Here is a 20,320-nt window from a genome sequence, read left to right on the forward strand (position 1 = left end):
TGGATCATCGCAGCTAGCTAGCTGCTATCTGAGTGGCTACTCCTGGTTAATGTCTCTGTCCTGAAGCAAGCACCAGTTAGCCTGGAGCTAGCCTTGAGCTAGGCCCATCTCCCGGCTAGCCAAAGAGGTTCGCCAGCCAATTCTTGGGCTACAATGCCAATTGGCCTGGACCCTTTACTGGTCGGCACGGAGGCCCGCCAATCCATCACGACTGGTCTGCCGACGTAACCGTCCGAGGGGAGTCTCAACAGGTTCTTCTGTTGCGATGTCACCGGATGCCCATCTGCTAGCCCCGGCCCGCTAGCTGTCTGAATCGCCGTGTCTCCAGCTCGCCTAGCGTAGCAGCGACTACAGAATTGGCTCCCTGACTCATCTAGTAGGCTACTCATTGGACCCTACGATCACTCGGTTACACAAGCCTCTCCCTAATATCAATATGCCTTGTCTATTGCTGTTTTGGTTAGGGATTATTGTCTTATTTCACTGTAGAGCCACTAGCCCTGCCCAATATGCCATGAAAAGCGTGCCCAAAGTAAACTGCCTGCTACTCAGGCCCAGAAGCTAGGATATGCATATAATAGATAGAAAACACTCCAAAGTTTGTAAAACTGTTAAAATAATGTCTGTGAGTATAACAGAACTGAAATGGCAGGCAAAAACCTGAGGAAAATCCATCCAGGAAGTGCCATTACCTTGAAATGGCTGTTTTTCCAATGAAAGCCTATCCGCCATTTAAAGGGATAGGACCCAGATTCCGTTCCCTATGGCTTCCACTAGTTGTGAACAGTCTTTAGACATTGTTTCAGGCTTTTATTCTGAAAAATGAGAGAGAATGACAACATTGAGTGAGTGGACCCTGGGATGTCCTCAGAGCTGGACCGAGAGTACGCCTTTCTTGTTTTCTTTTTATATTGACAAAGCTTTTGTCCTGTTGAAATACTATCGATTATTTAGGGTAAAAACAACCTGAGGACTGATTATAAACATTGTTTGACATGTTTCTACGAACTTTACGGATACTATTTGGAATCTTCGTCTGCCTCTTGTCATCGCATTTGAGCCATTGGATTACTGAACAAAACGCGCCAACAAAATTGAGGTTTTTGGATATAAAGAGGGACTTTATCGAACAAAACTAACATTTATTGTGTAACATGGAGTCTTGTGAGTGCAACCATACGAAGATCATCAAAGGTAAGTGATTAATTTTAATGATATTTCTGACTTTTGTGACTAATCTACTTGGCTGGTAACTGTACGTAATGTTTTGTGTGCTGAGTGCTGTCCTCAGATAATCGCATGGTTTGCTTACACCGTAAAGCCTTTTTGAAATCTGACACGGCGGCTGGATTAACAAGAAGTTAAGCTTTATTTTGATGTATAACACATATATTTTCAAGAACGTTAAATATTTGAATTGAGTATTTTTGAATTTCGCGCTCTGTAATTTCACTGGATGTTGGCCAGGTGGGACGGTAGCGTCCCACACCCCCTAGTGAGGTTAACTGGTGCCTCTAGAGACAAAACCTTTCTCATCGTCACTCAATGCCTAGGTTTACCTCCACTGTACTCACATCCTACCATACCCTTGTCTGTACATTATGCCTTGAATCTATTCTTCCGCGCCCAGAAATCTGGTCCTTTTACTCTCTGTTCGGAATGCACTAGACGAGCGGTTCTTATAGCCTTTAGCCATACCCTTATCCTACTCCTCCTCTGGGTTAACCCAGGACCTGCAGCCCCCAGCACCACTCCCATTCCCCGGGTGCTCTCATTTGTTGACTTCTGTATCCGTAAAAGCCTTGGTTTCATGCATGTTAACATTTGAAGCCTTCTCCATAAGTTCGTTTTATTCACTGCTTTAGCACACTCCACCAACCCTGATGCCCTAGCTGTGTCTGAATCATGGCTTAGGAAGGCCACCAAAAATCCTGAAATTTCCATCCCTAACTTTAAAGTCTTCCGACAAGGTAGAACTGCCAAAGGGGGCGGAGTTGCAATATACTGCAGAGATAGCCTGCAGAGTTCTGTCATACTATCTAGATCTGTGCCCATCAATTCGAGCTTCAACTTTTAAAAATCCACCTTTCCAGAAACAAGTCTCTCACCATTGCCGCTTCAGCCCCCAGCTGTGCCCTGGACACCATATGTGAATTGATTGCCCCCCATCTATCTTCAGAGTTCGTACGGCCGTCCTACAATCTAAGCTAGATGCCCTTGATCTCACACAAATTATTAAGGAACCTACCAGGTACAACCCTAAATCTGTAACCATGGGCACCCTCTTAGATATCCTCCTGACCAACTTGCCCTCGAAATACACCTCTGCTGTCTTCAACCAGGATCTCAGCGATCACTGCCTCATTGCCTGCATGCGTGATGGGTCCGTGGTCAAACGACCACCCCTCATCACTGTCAAATGGTCCCTAAAACACTTCAGCAAGCAAGCCTTTCTAATCGACCTGGCCCGGGTATCCTGGAAGAATATCGACCTCATCCCGTCAGTAGAGGATGCCTGGTTGCTCTTTAAAAGTGCTTTCCTCGCAATCTTAAATAAGCATACCCAATTCAAAAAATGTAGAACTAAGAACAGATATAGCCCTTGGTTCAGACTTAACTGCCCTTGACCAGCACAAAAACATCCTGTGGCGTTCTGCATTAGCATCGAATAGCCTCTGCAACCTTTCAGGGAAGTCAGGAACCAATATACTCAGTAAGTTAGGAGAGCTAAGGCTAGCTTTTTCAAACAGAAATTTGCATCTTGTAGCACTAATTCCAAAAGGGTTGGGACACTGTAAAGTCCATGGAGAATAAGAGCACCTCCTCCCAGCTGCCCACTGCACTGAGGCTAGGAATAAATGTACGATAATCGATCATTTGAAGAAGCATTTTTCTACAGCTGGCCAAGCTTTCCACCTGGCTACCCCTACCCTGGCCACCAGCTCAGCACCCCCTGCAGCAACTTGACCAAGCCCCCCCGCTTCTCCTTCACCCAAATCCAGACAGCTGATGTTTTGAAAGAGCTGCAAAATCTGGATCCCTACAAATCAGCTGGGCTAGACAATCTGGATCCTCTCTTTCTAAAATTATCAGCCGAAATTGTTGCAACCCCTATTACTAGCCTGTTCAACCCCTCTTTCGTATTATCTGAGATCCCTAAAGATTGGAAAGCTGCCGCGGTCAACCCCCTGTTCAAAGGGGGAGACACTCTAGACCCAAACTGTTATAGACCTAAATCCATCCTGCCCTGCCTTTCCAAAATCTTCAAAAGCCAAGTTAACCTGTTTGGGCTAGGGGGCAGTATTGAGAATTTTGGAAAACATTTTTAACTGCCTCCTACACCAACTCAGAAGCTAGAATATGCATATTATTGTTCAGGTTTGGATAGAAAACACCCTAAAGTTTCTAAAACTGTTTGAATGGTGTCTGTGAGTATAACAGAACTCCTATGGCAGGCAAAAACCTGACAAGGTTTCATGCAGGAAGTGGCCTGTCTGACAAGGAGTCGTGCGTCTTGCATCTGTTTATTGAAGAGTAAGGATCTTAGCTGTAACGTGACAATTCCCAGGGCTCCAATAGGCTCTCAGAACCCGGGAAAAACCTGAACGATGACGAGGCAGCCTCTGGCTGAAACAGATTATCGCCTTATCCAAGTGGCCGATCAGAGGACCATTGAATGAGGCGCGTGCACGATTCGCCCCCGTGGAGAAATTTCATTCGGCTGTTTAGCTTATTGCAGATTCCCGGTCGGAATATTATCGCTTTTCTACGAGATAAATGGCATAAAAATTGGTTTTAAACAGCGGTTGACATGCTTCGAAGTACGGTAATGGAATATTTAGACATTTTTTGTCACGCCATGCGCCATGCGCACGACCGTTATTTACCATTCGTATAGTGTCTAGAACGCACGAACAAAACAGAGGATATTTGGATATAACGATGGATTATTTGGGACCAAACCTACATTTGTTATTGAAGTAGAAGTCCTGGGAGTGCATTCTGACGAAGAACAGGAAAGGTAAGAACATTTTTCTTATAGGAAATAGGATTTTGGTGAAGGCTAATCTTGCCGGGTGTCTAAATAGCTAGCCGTGATGGCTGGGCTATGTACTTAGAATATTGCAAAATGTGCTTCATCCGAAAAGCTATTTTAAAATCGGACATAACGAGTGCATAGAGGAGTAATGTATCTATAATTCTTAAAATAATTGTTATGCTTTTTGTGAATGTTTATCGTGAGTAATTTAGCAAACTGTTAGTAAATTCCCCGGAAGTTTGCGGGGGGTATGCTTTTTCTGAACGTCACATGCTAATGTAAAAAGCTGTTTTTTGATATAAATATGAACTTGATTGAACAGACATGCATGTATTGTATAACATAATGTCCTAGGTGTGTCATCTGATGAAGATCATAAAAGGTTAGTGCTGCATTTAGCTGTGGTTTGGGTTTTTGTGACATTATATGCTAGCTTGAAAAATGGGTGTCTGATTATTTCTGGCTGGGCACTCTCCTGACATAATCTAATGTTTTGCTTTCGTTGTAAAGCCTTTTTGAAATCGGACAGTGTGGTTAGATTAAGGAGATTCTTGTCTTTAAATAGCTGTAAAATAGTCATATGTTTCAGAAATTGAAGTAATAGTATTTCAAACGATTCAAAAATCGCGCCACTGAATTCAGGTGGCTGTTACGTAGGTGGGACGAATTCGTCCCGCTTTGCCCATAGAGGTTAACAAACAGAGCACCGACATTTCGAATCCCACCGTACCTTCTCCACTATGCAATCTGGTTTCCGAGCTGGTCATGGGTGCACCTCAGCCACGCTCCTGGTCCTAAACGATATCATAACCGCCATCGATAAAAGACAGTACTGTGCAGCCGTCTTCATCGACCTGGCCAAGGCTTTCGACTCTGTCAATCACCGCATTCTTATCGGCAGACTCAATAGCCTTGGTTTCTCAAATGACTGCCTCGACGGTTTCGCCAACAACTTCTCAGATAGAGTTCAGTGTGTCAAATCGGAGGGCCTGTTGTCCAGACCTCTGGCAGTCACTATGGGGGTGCCACAGGGTTCAATTCTCGGGCCGAGTCTTTTCTCTGTATATATCAATGAGGTCGCTCTTGCTGCTGGTGATTCTTTGATCCACCTCTACACACACGACACCCTTCTTTGGACACTGTGTTAACCTGTTATGGCTAGGGGGCAGTATTTTCACGGCCGGATAAAAAACGTACCCGATTTAATCTGATTATTACTCCTGCCCAGAAACTAGAATATGCATATAATTATTAGCTTTGGATAGAAAACACTCCAAAGTTTCTAAAACTGTTTGAATGGTGTCTGTGAGTATAACAGAACTCATTTGGCAGGCCAAAACCTGAGAAGATTCCATGCAGGAAGTGCCCTGTCTGACAATTTCTTGCCCTTCTTGATTATCTCTATCCAATACAGGGGATCTCTGCTGTTACGTGACACTTCCTACGGCTCCCTTGGGCTCTCAGAAGGCGGCAAAAAGCTGAATTGTGGCTTTGCAGGCTCTGGCTGAAAAAAAGTAGCGCGTTTGGATAGTGGCTGGTCACAGTACTGTGAGACTCAGGCGCGTGCACGAGGGGATCCCATGCTTTTATTTTCTCTCTCTTTGTACGTATACACGCTTTCCCGGTCGGAATATTATCGCTTTTTTTACGAGAAAAATGGCATAAAAATTGATTTTAACCTGTTAGGGCTAGGGGGCAGCATTGACACGGCTGGATAAAAAACATACCCGATTTAATCTGGTTACCACTCCTACTCAGTAACTATAATATGCATATACTTATTACATATGGATAGAAAACACCCTAAATTTTCTAAAACTGTTTGAATGGTGTCTGTGAGTATAACAGAACTCAAATGGCAGGTCAAAACCTGAGAGATTCCTTTACAGGAAGTGGCCTGTCTGACCATTTCTGGAACTTCTTTGCCATCTCTATCATTTACTAAGGATCTCTGCTCTAACGTGACACTTCCCACGTCTTCCATAGGCTCTCAGAGCCCGGGAAAAAACAGAATGTCGTCATTCCAGCCCCAGGCTGAAACACATTATCGCCTTTCTCAAGTGGCCCATCAAGAGACACTAGCTTATGCGCGTGACCCCGACCGCCCCCGCCTTTGGGATTTTTTCCTCTGTTTGCCGAAAAGGAGATTCCCTGTCGGAATATTATCGCTTTTCTACGAGAAAAATGACGTAAAAATTGATTTTAAACAGCGGTTGACATGCTTCGACGTACGGCAATGGAATACTTTGAATTTTATTGTCAGGAATTGCGCCAAGCGCGTGACACTTCTTTACTATTTCGGATAGTGTCTGGAACGCATACGAACAAAACGCCGCTATTCGGATATAACGATGGATTATTTTGGACCAAACCAACATTTGTTATTGAAGTAGCTGTCCTGGGTGTGCATTCTGACGAAGACAACAAAAGGTAATGACATTTTTATAATAGTAAATATGATTATGGTGAGTGCTAAACTTGCCGGGTGTCTAAATAGCGAGCCCGTGATGCCTGGGCTATGTACTTAGAATATTGCAAAATGTGCTTTCACCAAAAAGCTATTTTAAAATCGGACATATCGAGTGCATAGAGGAGGTCTGTATCTATAATTCTTAAAATAATTGTTATGCTTTTTGTGAACGTTTATCGTGAGTAATTTAGTAAAATGTTAGCGAATTCCCCGGAAGTTTGCGGGGGGTATGCTAGTTCTGAACGTAACATGCTAATGTAAAAAACTGGTTTTTGATATAAATATGAACTTGATTGAACAAAACATGCATGTATTGTATAACATAATTTCCTAGGGTTGTCATCTGATGAAGATCATCAAAGGTGAGTGCTGCATTTAGCTGTCTTCTGGGTTTTGGTGACATTATATGCTGGCTTGAAAAATGGGTGTCTGATTATTTCTGGCTTGGTACTCTGCTGACATAATCTAATGTTTTGCTTTCGTTGTAAAGCCTTTTTGAAATCGGACAGTGTGGTTAGATTAACGAGAGTCTTATCTTTAAATGGCTGTAAAATAGTCATATGTTTGAGAAATTGAAGTAATAGGATTTTTAAGATTTTGAAAATCGCGCCACAGGCTGCAAGTGGCTGTTACGTAGGTGGGACGAATTCGTCCCGCCGGTCCCATAGAGGTTAAACAGCGGTTGACATGCTTCGAAGTACGGTAATGGAATATTTAGAAATCTTTTGTCACGAAATGCGCCATGCTCGTGACCCTTATTTACCATTCGGATAGTGTCTTGAACGCACGAACAAAACGCCGCTGTTTGGATATAACAATGGATTATTTGGGACCAAACCAACATTTGTTATTGAAGTAGCAGTCCTGGGAGTGCATTCTGATGAAGAACACCAAAGGTAATCAAACTTTTCTAATAGTAAATCAGAGTTTGGTCAGGGCTAAACTTGGTGGGTGTCTAAATAGCTAGCCGTGATGGCTGGGCTATCTACTCAGAATATTGCAAAATGTGCTTTCACCGAAAAGCTATTTTAAAATCGGACACCTCGATTGCACAAAGTTTATCGTGAGTAATTTAGTAAATTCACCAGAGGTATGCTAGTTCTGAACGTCACATGCTAATGTAAAAAGCTGGTTTTTGATATAAATATGAACTTGATTGAACAAAACATGCATGTATTGTATAACATAATGTCCTAGGTGTGTCATCTGATGAAGATCATCAAAGGTTAGTGCTGCATTTAGCTTTGGTTTTGTTTTTTGTGACATTATATGCTAGCTTGAAAAATGGGTGTCTGATTATTTCTGGCTGGGTACTCTGCCGACATAATCTAATGTTTTGCTTTCGCTGTAAAGCCTTTTTGAAATCGGACAGTGTGGTTAGATAAAGGAGAGTCTTGTCTTTAAAATGCTGTAAAATAGTCATATGTTTGAAAAATTGAAGTTTTTGTATTTTTGAGGAATTTGTAATTCGCGCCACGCCTATCATTGGATATTGGAGCAGGTGTTCCGCTAGCGGAACATCTAGATGTAAGAGGTTAACAAACCTCCAAACGAGCTTCAATGCCATACAACACTCCTTCCGTGGCCTCCAACTGCTTTTAAATGCTAGTAAAACTAAATGCATGCTCTTCAACCGATTGCTGCCTGCACCCGCCTGCCCGACTAGCATCACTACTCTGGACGGTTCTGACTTAGGATATGTGGACAACTACAAATACTTAGGTGATTGGTTAGACTGTAAACTCTCCTTCCAGACTCACATTAAGCATCTCCAATCCAAAATTAAATCTAGAATTGGCTTCCTATTTTGCAACAAAGCCTGCTTCACTCATGCTGCCAAACATACCCTCGTAAAACTGACTATCCCACCGATCCTTTACCTTGGCGATGTCATTTACAAAATAGCCTCCAACACTCTACTCATCCGTTTTGTCACCAAAGCCCCATATACTACCCACCACTGCGACCTGTATGCTCTTGTTGGCTGGCCCTCACTACATATTCGTCGCCAAACCCACTGGCTCCAGATCATCTATAAGTCTTCAATAGGTAAAGCCCCGCTTTATCTCAGCTCACTTGTCACCATAGCAACACCGTCCTGTAGCACGCGGTCCAGCAGGTATATTTCACTGGTCATCCCCAAAGACAACACTTCCTTTGGCCGCCTTTCCTTCCAGTTCTTTGCTGCCAATAACTGGAACGAATTGCAAATATCACTGAAGCTAAAGTCTTAAATCTCCCTCTCTAACTTTAAGCATCAGCTGTCAGAGCAGCTTACCGACCACTGTACCTGTACACAGCCAATCTGTAAATAGCACACCCAACTACCTCATCCCAATATTGTTATTTATTCTCTTGCTCTTTTTCACCCCAGTATCTCTACTTGCACACCATCATCTGCACACCAGTGTTAATGCTAAATTGTAATTATTTCGCCTCTATGGCCAATTTATTGTCTTACCTCCCTACTCTTCAACATTTGCACACACTGTACATAGATTGTTCTATTGTGTTATTGACTGTACGTTTGTTTATGTGTAACTCTGTGTTGTTGTTTTTGTCGCACTGCTTTGCTTTATCTTGGCCAGGTCGCAGTTGTAAATGAGAACTTGTTCTCAACTAGCCTACCTGGTTAAATAAAGGTGAAATAAAAAAATAAACAAAATCTTGGAGAAACTGAAGATGGACCACAGGAAGATTGAGGTGGAGCGCACCCACAAGCCTGGAAAACCCACCACCGGCCCAGGCCAATACTGGTCAAGTTCCTGTCTCAACATCACCAGTCTCAAAGTCAACCGTGAAGAGGCGACTCCGGGATGCTGGCCTTCTAAGCAGATTTCCTCTGTCCAGTGTCTGTGTTCTTTTGCCCATCTTAATCTTTTATTTTTATTGGTCAGTCTGAGATTTGGCTTTTTCTTTGCAACTCTGCCTAGAAGGCCAGCATCCTGGAGTCGCCTCTTCACTGGTGTTTTCTAATGATCAATTAGCCTTTTAAAATTATAAACTTGGTTTAGCTAACACAACGTGCCATTGGAACACAGGAGTGACGGTTGCTAATAATGGGTCTCTGTACGCCTACGTAGATATTCCATAAAAGAAAATAGCTGTCTCCAGCTACAATAGTAATTTACAACATTAACAATGTCTACACTGTATTTTTGATCAATTTTATGATATTTTAATGGACAAAAAAATGCTTTTCTTTCAAAAAGAAGGACATTTCTAAGTGACCCAAAACTTTTGAACGGTAGTATACATTTTTTGGCTTTTTCCCTATAATGTCTCTCTCTTACAAGCTACCGAGGAAAGCCCATATTAATATATGTAGCCTTAGAAATAAGGTTTGTGAAATCATTAACTTGCTAACATTTTTACATTTTAGTCATTTAGCAGACGCTCTTATCCAGAGCGACTTACAGTAGTGAACGCATACATTTCATACATTTTTTTTAATTTTTCGTACTGGTCCCCCATGGGAATCGAACCCACAACCCTGGCGTTGCAAACATCATGCTCTACCAACTGAGCCACACGGGACCATATACATCAGATAACATTAATACAGTGCCTTCAAAAAGTATTCAGACCTCTTGACTTTTTCCACATTTTGCTAGTTTTTGCAAATTTATTATAAATAAAAACTGAAATATCATATTTACATAAGTATTCAGACCCTTTACTTAGTGTTTTGTTGAAGCACGTTTGGCAGCGAATACAGCATCAAGCCTTCTTGGGAATGACGCTACGAGCTTGGCACACCTGTATATGGGAATTTCTCCCATCCTTCTCCCAGATCCTCTCAAGCTCTGTCAGGTTGGATGGGGACCATTGCTGCATAGCTATTTTCAGGTCTCTCCAGAGATGTTAGATTGGGTTCAAGTCCGGGCTCTGGCTGGGTCACTCAAGGACATTCAGAGATTTGTCCTGAAGCCACTCCTGTGTTGTCTTGGCTGTGTGCTTAGGGTCGTTGTCCTGTTGGAAGGTGGAACTTCACCTCAGTCTGAGGTCCTGAGCACTCTGGAGCAGGTTTTCATTAAGGATCTCTGTACTTTGCTCCGTTCAGCTTTGCCTCGATCCTGACTAGTCTCCCAGTCCCTGATGCTGAAAATCATCCCCACAACATGATGCTGCCACCACTAGGCTTCACCGTAGGGATGGTGCCAGGATTCCTCCAGACATGGCACAATCTTTTTTCTCATGGTCTGAGGTCTTTAGGTGCCTTTTGGCAAACTCCAAGTTGGATGTCATGTGCCTTTTACTGAGGAGTGGCTTCCATTTGGCCACTCTACCATAAAGGCCTGATTGGTGGAGTGCTGCAGAGATGTTTGTCGTTCTGGAAGGTTCTCCCATCTCCACAGAGTAACTCTAGAGCTCTGTCAGAGTGACCATTGGGTTCTCGGTCACCTCCCTGACCAAGGCCCTTCTCCCCCAATTGCTCAGTTTGGCCAGGTGGCTAGCTCTAGGAAGAGTCTTTGCTGTTCCAAACTTCTTCCATTTAAGAATGATGGAAGCCACTATGTTCTTGGGGACGTTCAATGCTGCAGAAATGTTTTGGTACCCTTCCCCAGATCTGTGCCTCGACACAATCCTGTCTCAGAGCTCTACGGACAATTCTACCTCATGGCTTGGTTTTTGGATCTGACATGCACTGTCAACTGTGGGACCTTACATAGACAGATGTGCCTTTCCAAATCATGTCCAATCAATTGAATTTACCACAGGTGGACTCCAATCAAGTTGTTGAAACATCTCAAGGATGATCAATGAAAACAGGATGCACCTCAGCTCAATTTCGAGTCTCATAGCAAAGGTTCTGAATAAATACAGTTGAAGTGGGAAGTTTACATACACCTTAGCCAAATACATTTAAACTCAGTTTTTCATAATTCCTGACATTTAATCCTAGTAAAAATTCCCTGTCTTAGGTCAGTTAGGATCACCACTTTATTTTAAGAATGTGAAATGTCAGAATAATAGTAGAGAGAATGATTTATTTCTGCTTTTATTTCTTTCATCACATTCCCAGTGGGTAAGAAGTTTACATACACTCAATTAGTATTTGGTAACATTGCCTTTAAATTGTTTAACTTGGGTCAAATAGTTTCAGGTAGACCTCCACAAGCTTCCCACAATAGATTGGGTGAATTTTGGCCCATTCCTCCTGAAAGAGCTGGTGTAACTGAGTCAGGTTTGTAGGCCTCCTTGCTCGCACATGCTTTTTCAGGTCTGCTCACACATTTTATATAGGATTGAGACCAGGGCTTTGTGATGGCCACTCCAATACCTCGACTTTGTTGTCCTTAAGCCATTTTGCCACAACTTTGGAAGTATGCTTGGGGGTCATTGTCCATTTGGAAGGCCCATTTGCAACCAAACTTTAACTTCCTGACTGATGTCTTGAGATATTGCTTCAATATATCCACATCAGTTTCTTTCCTCAAGATGCCATCTATTTTGTGAAGTGCACCAGTCCCTCCTGCAGCAAAGCACTCCCACAACATGATTCTGCCACCCCCATGCTTCAGGGTTGGGATGGTGTTCTTCGGCTTACAGGCCTCCCCCTTTTTCCTTCTAACATAACGATGGTCATTATGGCCAAACAGTTCTATTTTGGTTTCATCTGACCAGAGGACATTTCTACAAAAAGTAAGATCTTTGTCCCCGTGTGCAGTTGCAAACCGTAGTCTGGCTTTTTTATGGCGGTTTGAAGCAGTGGCTTCTTCCTTGCGGAGCGACCTTTCAGGTATGTCGATATAGGACTCGTTTAATTGTGGATACAGATACTTTTGTACCTGTTTCCTCCAGCATCTTCACAAGGTCCTTTGCTGTTGTTCTGGGATTGATTTGACTTTTCGCACCAAAGTACATTCATTCATCTCTAGGAGACAGAACGCGTCTCCTTCCTGAGCGGTATGACGGCTGCGTGGTCCCATGGTGTTTATACTTGCATACTATTGTTTGTACAGGTGAACGTGGTACCTTCAGGCGGTTGGAAATTGCTCCCAAGGATGAACCAGGCTTGTGGAGGTCTACAATATTTTTTCTGAGGTCTTGGCAGATTTATTTTGATTTTCCCATGATGCCAAGCAAAGAGGCACTGAGTTTGAAGGTAGGCCTTGAAATACAGCCACAGGTACACCTCCAATTGACTCAAATGGTGTCAATTAGCCTATCAGAAGCTTCTAAAGCCATGACATAATTTTCTGGAATTTTCCAAGCTGTTTAAAGGCACAGTCAACTTAATGTATGTAAACTTCTGACCCACTGGAATTGTGATACAGTGAATTATGAGTGAAATAATCTGTCTGTAAACAATTGTTGGAAAAATGTCCTAACCGACTTGCCAAAACTATAGTTTGTTAACAAGAAATTTGTGGAGTGGTTGAAAAACGAGTTTTAGTGACTCCAACCTAAGTGTATGTAAACTTCTGACTTCAACTGTATGTAAAGGTATTTTTGTTTTTTATTTTTAATAAAAGTGAAAATTTTTCGAAAAACCTGTTTTCGCTTTGTCATTATGGGGTATTGTGTGTAGATCAGTGAGGATTTATAAAAACGTAATCCATTTTAGAATAAGGCTGTAACGTAAAACAAACTGTGGAAAAAGTCAAGGGGTCTGAATACTTTCCGAAGGCACAATTCATTTGATGATACAGCAGTAACAATACAAGGAAGGATATAGCATCTATAGAAGAGACAGACAGTTGTGCCTGTATATATTCAGAGTCATATCCTTGTAATGCTTAGAGAAGATCTTACTGTATGTGTTTTGTAAAGTCATTCCGCTGCGTCACTTCTTGTTTTATTAGAAACATTAATGTTCTGTAAATTCCAAATTGTTTGCATAGTCATATGGAATCATGTAGTAACCAAAAGAGTGTTTAACAAATCCAAATATATTTTAGATTTTAGATTCTTCAGTAGCCACCCTTTGCCTTGATGACAGCTTTGCACACTATTGGCATTCTCAAATATAAAATATATTTTGATTTGTTTGACCCTTTTTTGGTTACTACATGATGTCATATGTGTCATTTCATAGTTTTGATGTCTTCACAATTATTCTACAGTGTAGAAAATTTTAAAAATAAAGAAAAACTTGAATGAGTAGGTGTGTCCAAACATTTTACTGGTACTGTATGTGTGACTGCTAGATGGACACACACACTACATGTTTTTAAATGTATGTAAATTGCCTTTTGTCTGTAATGTATTTTTCGTAATGTGTCGGACCCCAGTATGACTAGCTGTCGCCATTGGTGTCGGCTAATGGGGATCCTAATAAATCAAATCCAATCTGCCTGTCTGCCTGTCTGTCTGTCTGTTGGCCTGTCTGTGGGCGAGAGGAGGGAGAGAGAGATGAGGTGGGGAAGGCAGGGAATGAAGGAGGGAGAGAGAATAGAGGGGGAGGAGAGGGAAAAAAGTGGAGAGTGAGGGGGGAGGGAGAAGGTGAAGGAGAGATGGGGAGAGAGGGGAGGGAGAGAGAGGAGGGATGGAAAGAAGGATTGAGGGAGAGGGAGAGAGAGGAGAGCGTGAGGGTGAAGGATGGGAGGGGGAGAGGGAGGAAGGGGAGAGAGAGAGTCGACTAACAGATAGGTGGGAGAGAGGAGGGAGAGGGAGATAAGAGGAAGTGGAGGGAGAGAGAATTGAGGGGGGAGAGAGAGGAGAGAGGGGAAGAGGGTGGAGGGGGTGAAAGAAGGGGAGGGAGAAAGGAGAGAATTAGGGGGATAAAGAGGAGGTAGAGCGTGAGAAAGACACAGACAGCCAGTCAATTGGTTGATGCTTATCTTTTCCCATTGACTACTATGTATTTACATTTTAGTCATTTAGCAGACACTCTTATCCAGAGCATTTTATTTTTTATATTTTTTTGTACTGGCCCCCCGTGGGAATCGAACCCACAACCCTGGCGTTGCACACACCATGCTGGCGTTGCACACACCATGCTCTACCAACTGAAAGTCGAACCTTTGACACTCATCTTTTCCCATTGAACCCAATGTATTGACATAAACATCGACCCGGTGACACTCATCTTTTTCCATTGACTGCAATGTATTAAGAAAAACATCAACCCTGTGACACTCATCTTTTTCCATTGACTGTAATGTATTGAGAAAAACATCAACCCTGTGACACTCATCTTTTTCCATTGACTGTAATGTATTGAGAAAAAAGTCAGCTTCTGTGACATTTTACCTGGATGTCAATTTTTTTGATGTTTTCTATGGTACAGTAGAGGCCTCTAGAACCGTCTGTATTGTGTCATTGTTCAGAGTGGCACCACAGGAGGCCCCTCTAAACAGTTCTATGGGCAACATGCCGGCATGTTCTACTCTTCTAGCTACACGTCTTCTATTTCTGAGGTTGAAGGATGGGTTTCCTCCTACTTTGAGCCATTGTATGAAAGGGCGGCACTGGTTAGAGCGTTGCACCAGTAACCAGAAGGTTTCTAGATCAAATCCCTGAGCAGACAAGTTAAAAAAAACTGTTGTTCTGTTCCTGAACAAGGCAGTTAACCCACTGTTCCTAGGCTGTCATTGTAAATAAGAATTAGTTCTTAACTGACTTGCCAGGTTAAAAAAGTAAGTCATGCAACATCTCAAGCTAGAGAAAATGTGCTATTTCATTATTGGATCTGCAAATACATGTTATAATATCTGGCACCCTTTACTAAATTTTTAGGAGACATGAACCTAGCTAATTTCACAACGCCATAAACTAACCAAAATATGAATTTATATCACTATTTTTACTCTTCTTTCCTTTCTGTTTGATTATATCTTAGTTTTTCGTTATTTGATTATATTGCTCCAATTCTATGTCCAATTCTGTAGTGGAGCGGGTTGAGAGGAATTATCATGGTCCACACACACCAACACATGAAGAGAGCATGACAACGCCTCTTCCCCCTCAGAAGGCTGAAAAGATGAATGGGCACTCAGATCCTCAGAAAGTTCTACAGCTGCACTATTGAGAGCAACTTGACTTGCTGCATCACTGCTTGGTATGGCAACTGCTTGGCATTCAACTGCAAGGCGCCACAGAGAGTTGTGTGCACGGCCCAGTACATCACTGCGGCCGAGTGATATTCCATCCAGGACCTCTATACCAGGCGGTGTCAGAGGAAGGCCCAAAATATATTCAAAGACTCCAGCCACCCAAGTCATAGACTGTTCTCTCTGCTATCGTACGGCAAGTGGTAGCGATGCATCAAGTCTGGAACCAACAGGACCCTAAACAGCTTCTACCACCAAGTCATAAGACTGCTCAATAGTTAGTTAAATAGTTAAACAATAGCTACCCAGTCTATCTGCATTGACCCTTTTACATTAACTCTTTTGACTCATCACATACGCTGCTGTTACTGTCTATTATATATCCTGTTGCCTAGTCGCTTTACCCCTACCTATATGTACAGTACATATCTACCTCAATTACCTTAATTTCTATCTAATTGAATCCTGCTGTATCCATCCTTCTGTCCAGAATTTACATTTACATTTTTTTACATTTTAGTCATTTAGCAGACGCTCTTATCCAGAGCGACTTACAGTAGTGAATGCATACATTTCATTTTCATTTCATACAAATTTTTTTTTTAATTTTTTTTTAATTTTTTTTTTTTTTCTTCTTTTTGTACTTGGCCCCCCGTGGGAATCGAACCCACAACCCTGGCGTTGCAAACACCATGCTCTACCAACTGAGCTACGGGGAAGGCTGAATCACACATTGCATTAATATGCACTCATTCAAGTGCAGGAAATATAATATGGCAATAGTGACTTGATACTAATATGCAATGTAGCCACATACCAAGACAGATAACATAATAAACAGCATGTGAACCCAGTCAACCTCTGCTGCGACAGAAAACAAAGTAGTAAAAATGTATTGTGAGAGCTTACCTTCCCTGGACCTTGATGTCAGAGATGGCGTAGAAGTATCTGGACAGGTTGTTCTCATCTACCATGGTGGCCCCTGTGGCTGGTCGGAGGAGCCGGACCCTCAGGTCTGTAATGGTGAAGAAGTCTCTCAGGTTCTTGGTGGTGTCTAACTGACCGTAGAGGGACGCCATGTTGTGGAGCCGTGGTCCGGCGAACAGTGCAAAGCGGTCCTTGATCTCGAAGCGCACCGTCTTGTCATACTTCCACACGTAGCCCCTGGAGTATTCCTCGGTGCAGATGATGTCTAGGAGAGTGTGCTGGGTCAGGTCCTGGACAGTCTTGGCATCCATGGTGAAAGCGTCCAGACAGTCTGTGGCGTAGAACTGGTAGGGTTGCCAGGTCTTACCGTAGTCCAGAGACTTCTCCAGAACCATCTGTTCCGGGCGGCCTGACTCGAAGGTGACCACAATGTCGTCGGTCAGCTCGATGGTTTTGCTCCACGACAGTGTGATATTGACCAGGAGGGCCTTGGGGTACTTCTTCCAGGAACTAGACTGCCAGAAGGTTGTGGGGTTGCGGCCCTCGAAATCGAACATGAGCTCCGGTGGGTGGGCCAGGTCCTCGTTTTCGGCATCACATTCATTGTTACACATGTACGGGTTCTCCTAAAAGAGAGGGGACAATAAAGACAGAGAAAGAACGACATTAAGGAATTGAAATGGTAAACAATAACACAGGTACCCAAAGCATATTTTTACGAGCCTTGAGTTCTATGTGTAGCCAAGTGTAGGTTAAAGAAATAGACTTCCATGCAGGTTAAAGAAATAGACTTCCATGCAGTATACAGCACAGAGCCCTAGTACGACCATGACTCTGCATAATTTGAATAGTATTGATGTGATGTTGGGTCCAGGGCTCCAGCTGTGGTACTAAATGAATCTAAATGAGGGGCTAGCCTATTAGAAAACACCCGGAGACAGATTCATGTTTTATGGGGACGCTTCGGAGAAGTCCCCCCTCCACCACGGACTTACAACACCCCTCTTCTCACAGCCAGACTGCAAGTGCCTTTTGCCTTTTGTCAATTCTGTCAGTGAAGGATGAAAAATATATCATCCAACCTCCAGTTCAAAGTCAAGGGTATCAAGCCAGAGAGAGGGAGAGCAAAGGAAGGCAGAGAACATAACTTAAAGGATCTCTCTCTCCCTCTCTCTTTCCCTCTCTTGCTCTTTTTAAAAGAGGCAGACAGGCAGGTGAGCAGGCAACGCCTCAGATTCATCAAGACCCTTTCCTCTAGAAAACATCCTCCTCAAAACATTGGTACGGTTTGCCACAAATCGTTACACCGCCATGTTCTTCCTTCCCCGGGGCTACAGCCTGCTGTCTGCCGCTGGACTAAGGGGAGGGGGGTACTTCAGGAAGGACCTTTCAACAGAGACGCTCCTCCAATTTATCAGGACAAGATAATACACCACTTGATTAGGTAGGAAATGTCAGTGTCTGTGTGGTTCTGAGGCCAGGGCGATATAAGAGGGGAGGAGCGCTCTCTGTCCGGGTGATGTAGGACAGGAAAAGAAGGCAGGAAGACAAAAGGAGAGAGTGAGAAAGAGAGAGAGAAAGATACAAGAAAAAGGAAGGAGAGAGAGAGAGAGAGAGAAAATATGTTCCTGCTAATAAGCTTTGCCGTTTTTTCTTGTCCTCCAAGGCAAGGTGAGGATAAAACATGTCTGTGCCGGGCATTTAGCCTTCTAACTGGCCCAGAGTCACATTAATATCCTGTCTAGCCAATCCCCCACAGTCCTCTGAGCGCTGGACAAAGGGAACCAGGGAGTGAGCAGTAGGCTGTGAGAGGAGGGCTGGCAGCGGAAATTTCCACTTGGGTTTCAATGGGCGACACAGTCAGGAGGTTAGGGCTGCCATTACCTGCCATCTGCTACCCTGTACTGTGTCTACAGAGGGCTCGTTAGCTGTAGGTTACTGGGACTTTGGGGATTAGAAAAGGACTATAAAGGAATTGTGGGTTACCATCCTCTGGATGCCCCTGGGCACATTGGACTGGATTATTCAAAAGAAGTGGAACACTCAGGTTTCCATAGTCAAGGTAAATAGAAAACAACGTGGCATTATGTACTCGAAGCATGTTTCTGAGTTTTGTAATATTTACTAGGTTGAAACCTAAATCTCATGAAAATATGTGTTACTTTGGCGGGACACACACACACACACACACACGGACACACACACACATACACACAGGCGTCCATACACATTTAGTCTAATCAGACAAAGATGTATCCTTATCAATTTCTTTCACCAGAGGCTGGAAATCTGCAGCGTAGCACCTGGCAACCTTGGCTAGCCGTGGAGATCTCCAAACACACAGGTTAAAACCTTTCATTACTGTCTCCTCCATACTCACAAAATACAGCCTTATGAAAATCAATACCCTCGCTCTCCGGGCACGCTGTACGGGACCACTCCTTCCTTCAGATAGGAGATAAAGCGCTGAGCACCGCAGCCCAGTGGAAATCAATGGTGAGACTTCTGTTTTATTTTATGGCACTGACAGCTCTATTAGCCGATAAATGGTTTGGCGAAACATTAGAATAATTGACATTGCAGCTAGCGAGCTTCGCTGCTACACAGCTCCACCCTATCCAGACGTAATTACCGAAGATGTTTCTATTAATCCTAATCTGATCAACTAGCAGCAGCAGACGAGGGACAAGACAGCAGCCATAGATTACAGTGATGACTGACTGGAGCTGCTATCTGCTGGATGGAGGTAGTGGAGCGGAGAGGTCACGCTAAATTGGTGCTAATGGTATCAGCGACCCCCCAAAACACACTAGGTTAATCTAATCCCCGGTGTCGGTGATGAAGAGAGATAGGAACGTGTAGGTGTGTGTGGGGGGGTATATTGGTGTGTGTGTGTTGGGGAGGGAGGGGGGGGGGTCGGTACTATCTTCACAGGGCAGCTCTAATTGTTGCTGTGTCTATTTATAAAGTTCTGCCTAATTTCACCTCCTGACTGAGACAAAAACAGCCCCGTAATGAATCACAGTAATTCCAGCCTTTCTTTTCTTTCGTTCTCTTGTTGTTCTCTAGACAAATGTTGTTTGGTTGGGTCATCGTCGGGAAGTGGTTTTCTCATGGTTGGCCAACCAAGGCTTTCCCAGGGAGACACATAACAGATAGAGCAATTTGCCTAACACACACTGGGGAGAGATGGAAGAGGTGGTTTCTACTATTTGAGACGCTTTATTTGTTATGTCTATACCAATCAGGTTAAAACTGTTTGTCTCTATTTCAGCTAGCAACGCAAACATTCACTTGACAAAATAACACATGCTATTGTGTAAAACCCAACCAGTATTATTCCGCAAACATCCCACCAAAATTAGCTTATCGGTATCTCATAATCAAACATATCTATTATATCAAAAGATGAAGAAAAAAACAATATAGATCTAAAAGACAAAGAATATAATGATTCTATAATGATCAAGAGTATAGGATTAGTACGAGCGAGACTATAGTTCAATAGAAGAACGTACTGTATATAATTGAAGAGCGGGACTGACCAACCCCAACCCCATGCTTTGGCCCGTGCTGCATGGTATTTTGGCCGAGGGAGTGTGGCAAAGAGGGAGGCTAGTGTTAAAGTGAATAAGATATGGCTGTGCAGCCCTGACAGCCCAGGCCTCCCCCTTACGTGATCACTGATAAAGGATGTGACTAGGGGAATATAAATTTAGTGGCCACTGACAGGCAGGCGTGATGTATGGGCCCAACCAATCAAACAAATCCTTTTGTGTGACAGATGTTTCTGACTTGTAACCCAGATCACAGATTGCTCCCTCCCTCCTGTTGCTCTCTCTCTCTCTCTCTCTCTCTCCTGCTCTCTCTCTCTCTCCTGCTCTC

At 43.2% G+C, this 20,320-nt stretch overlaps 1 protein-coding gene across 6 annotated transcripts in view; it reads right to left on the bottom strand.

The window, feature by feature from the left end:
- The window catches only part of ntng1a (netrin g1a), a 149,029-nt gene that overhangs the window by 79,443 nt on the left and 49,266 nt on the right, over nucleotides 1-20,320 (bottom strand). For all 6 annotated transcript variants that reach the window (XM_045702102.1, XM_014157326.2, XM_014157321.2 and 3 more), the window contains exon 3: nucleotides 16,418-17,061. In XM_045702102.1, coding sequence (XP_045558058.1) covers nucleotides 16,418-17,061 — 644 coding nt within the window. The remainder of the gene's footprint in view (nucleotides 1-16,417; nucleotides 17,062-20,320) is intronic.

This window comes from Salmo salar, chromosome ssa19 (assembly GCF_905237065.1).
Source record: "Salmo salar chromosome ssa19, Ssal_v3.1, whole genome shotgun sequence".
Taxonomy (NCBI): domain Eukaryota; kingdom Metazoa; phylum Chordata; class Actinopteri; order Salmoniformes; family Salmonidae; genus Salmo; species Salmo salar.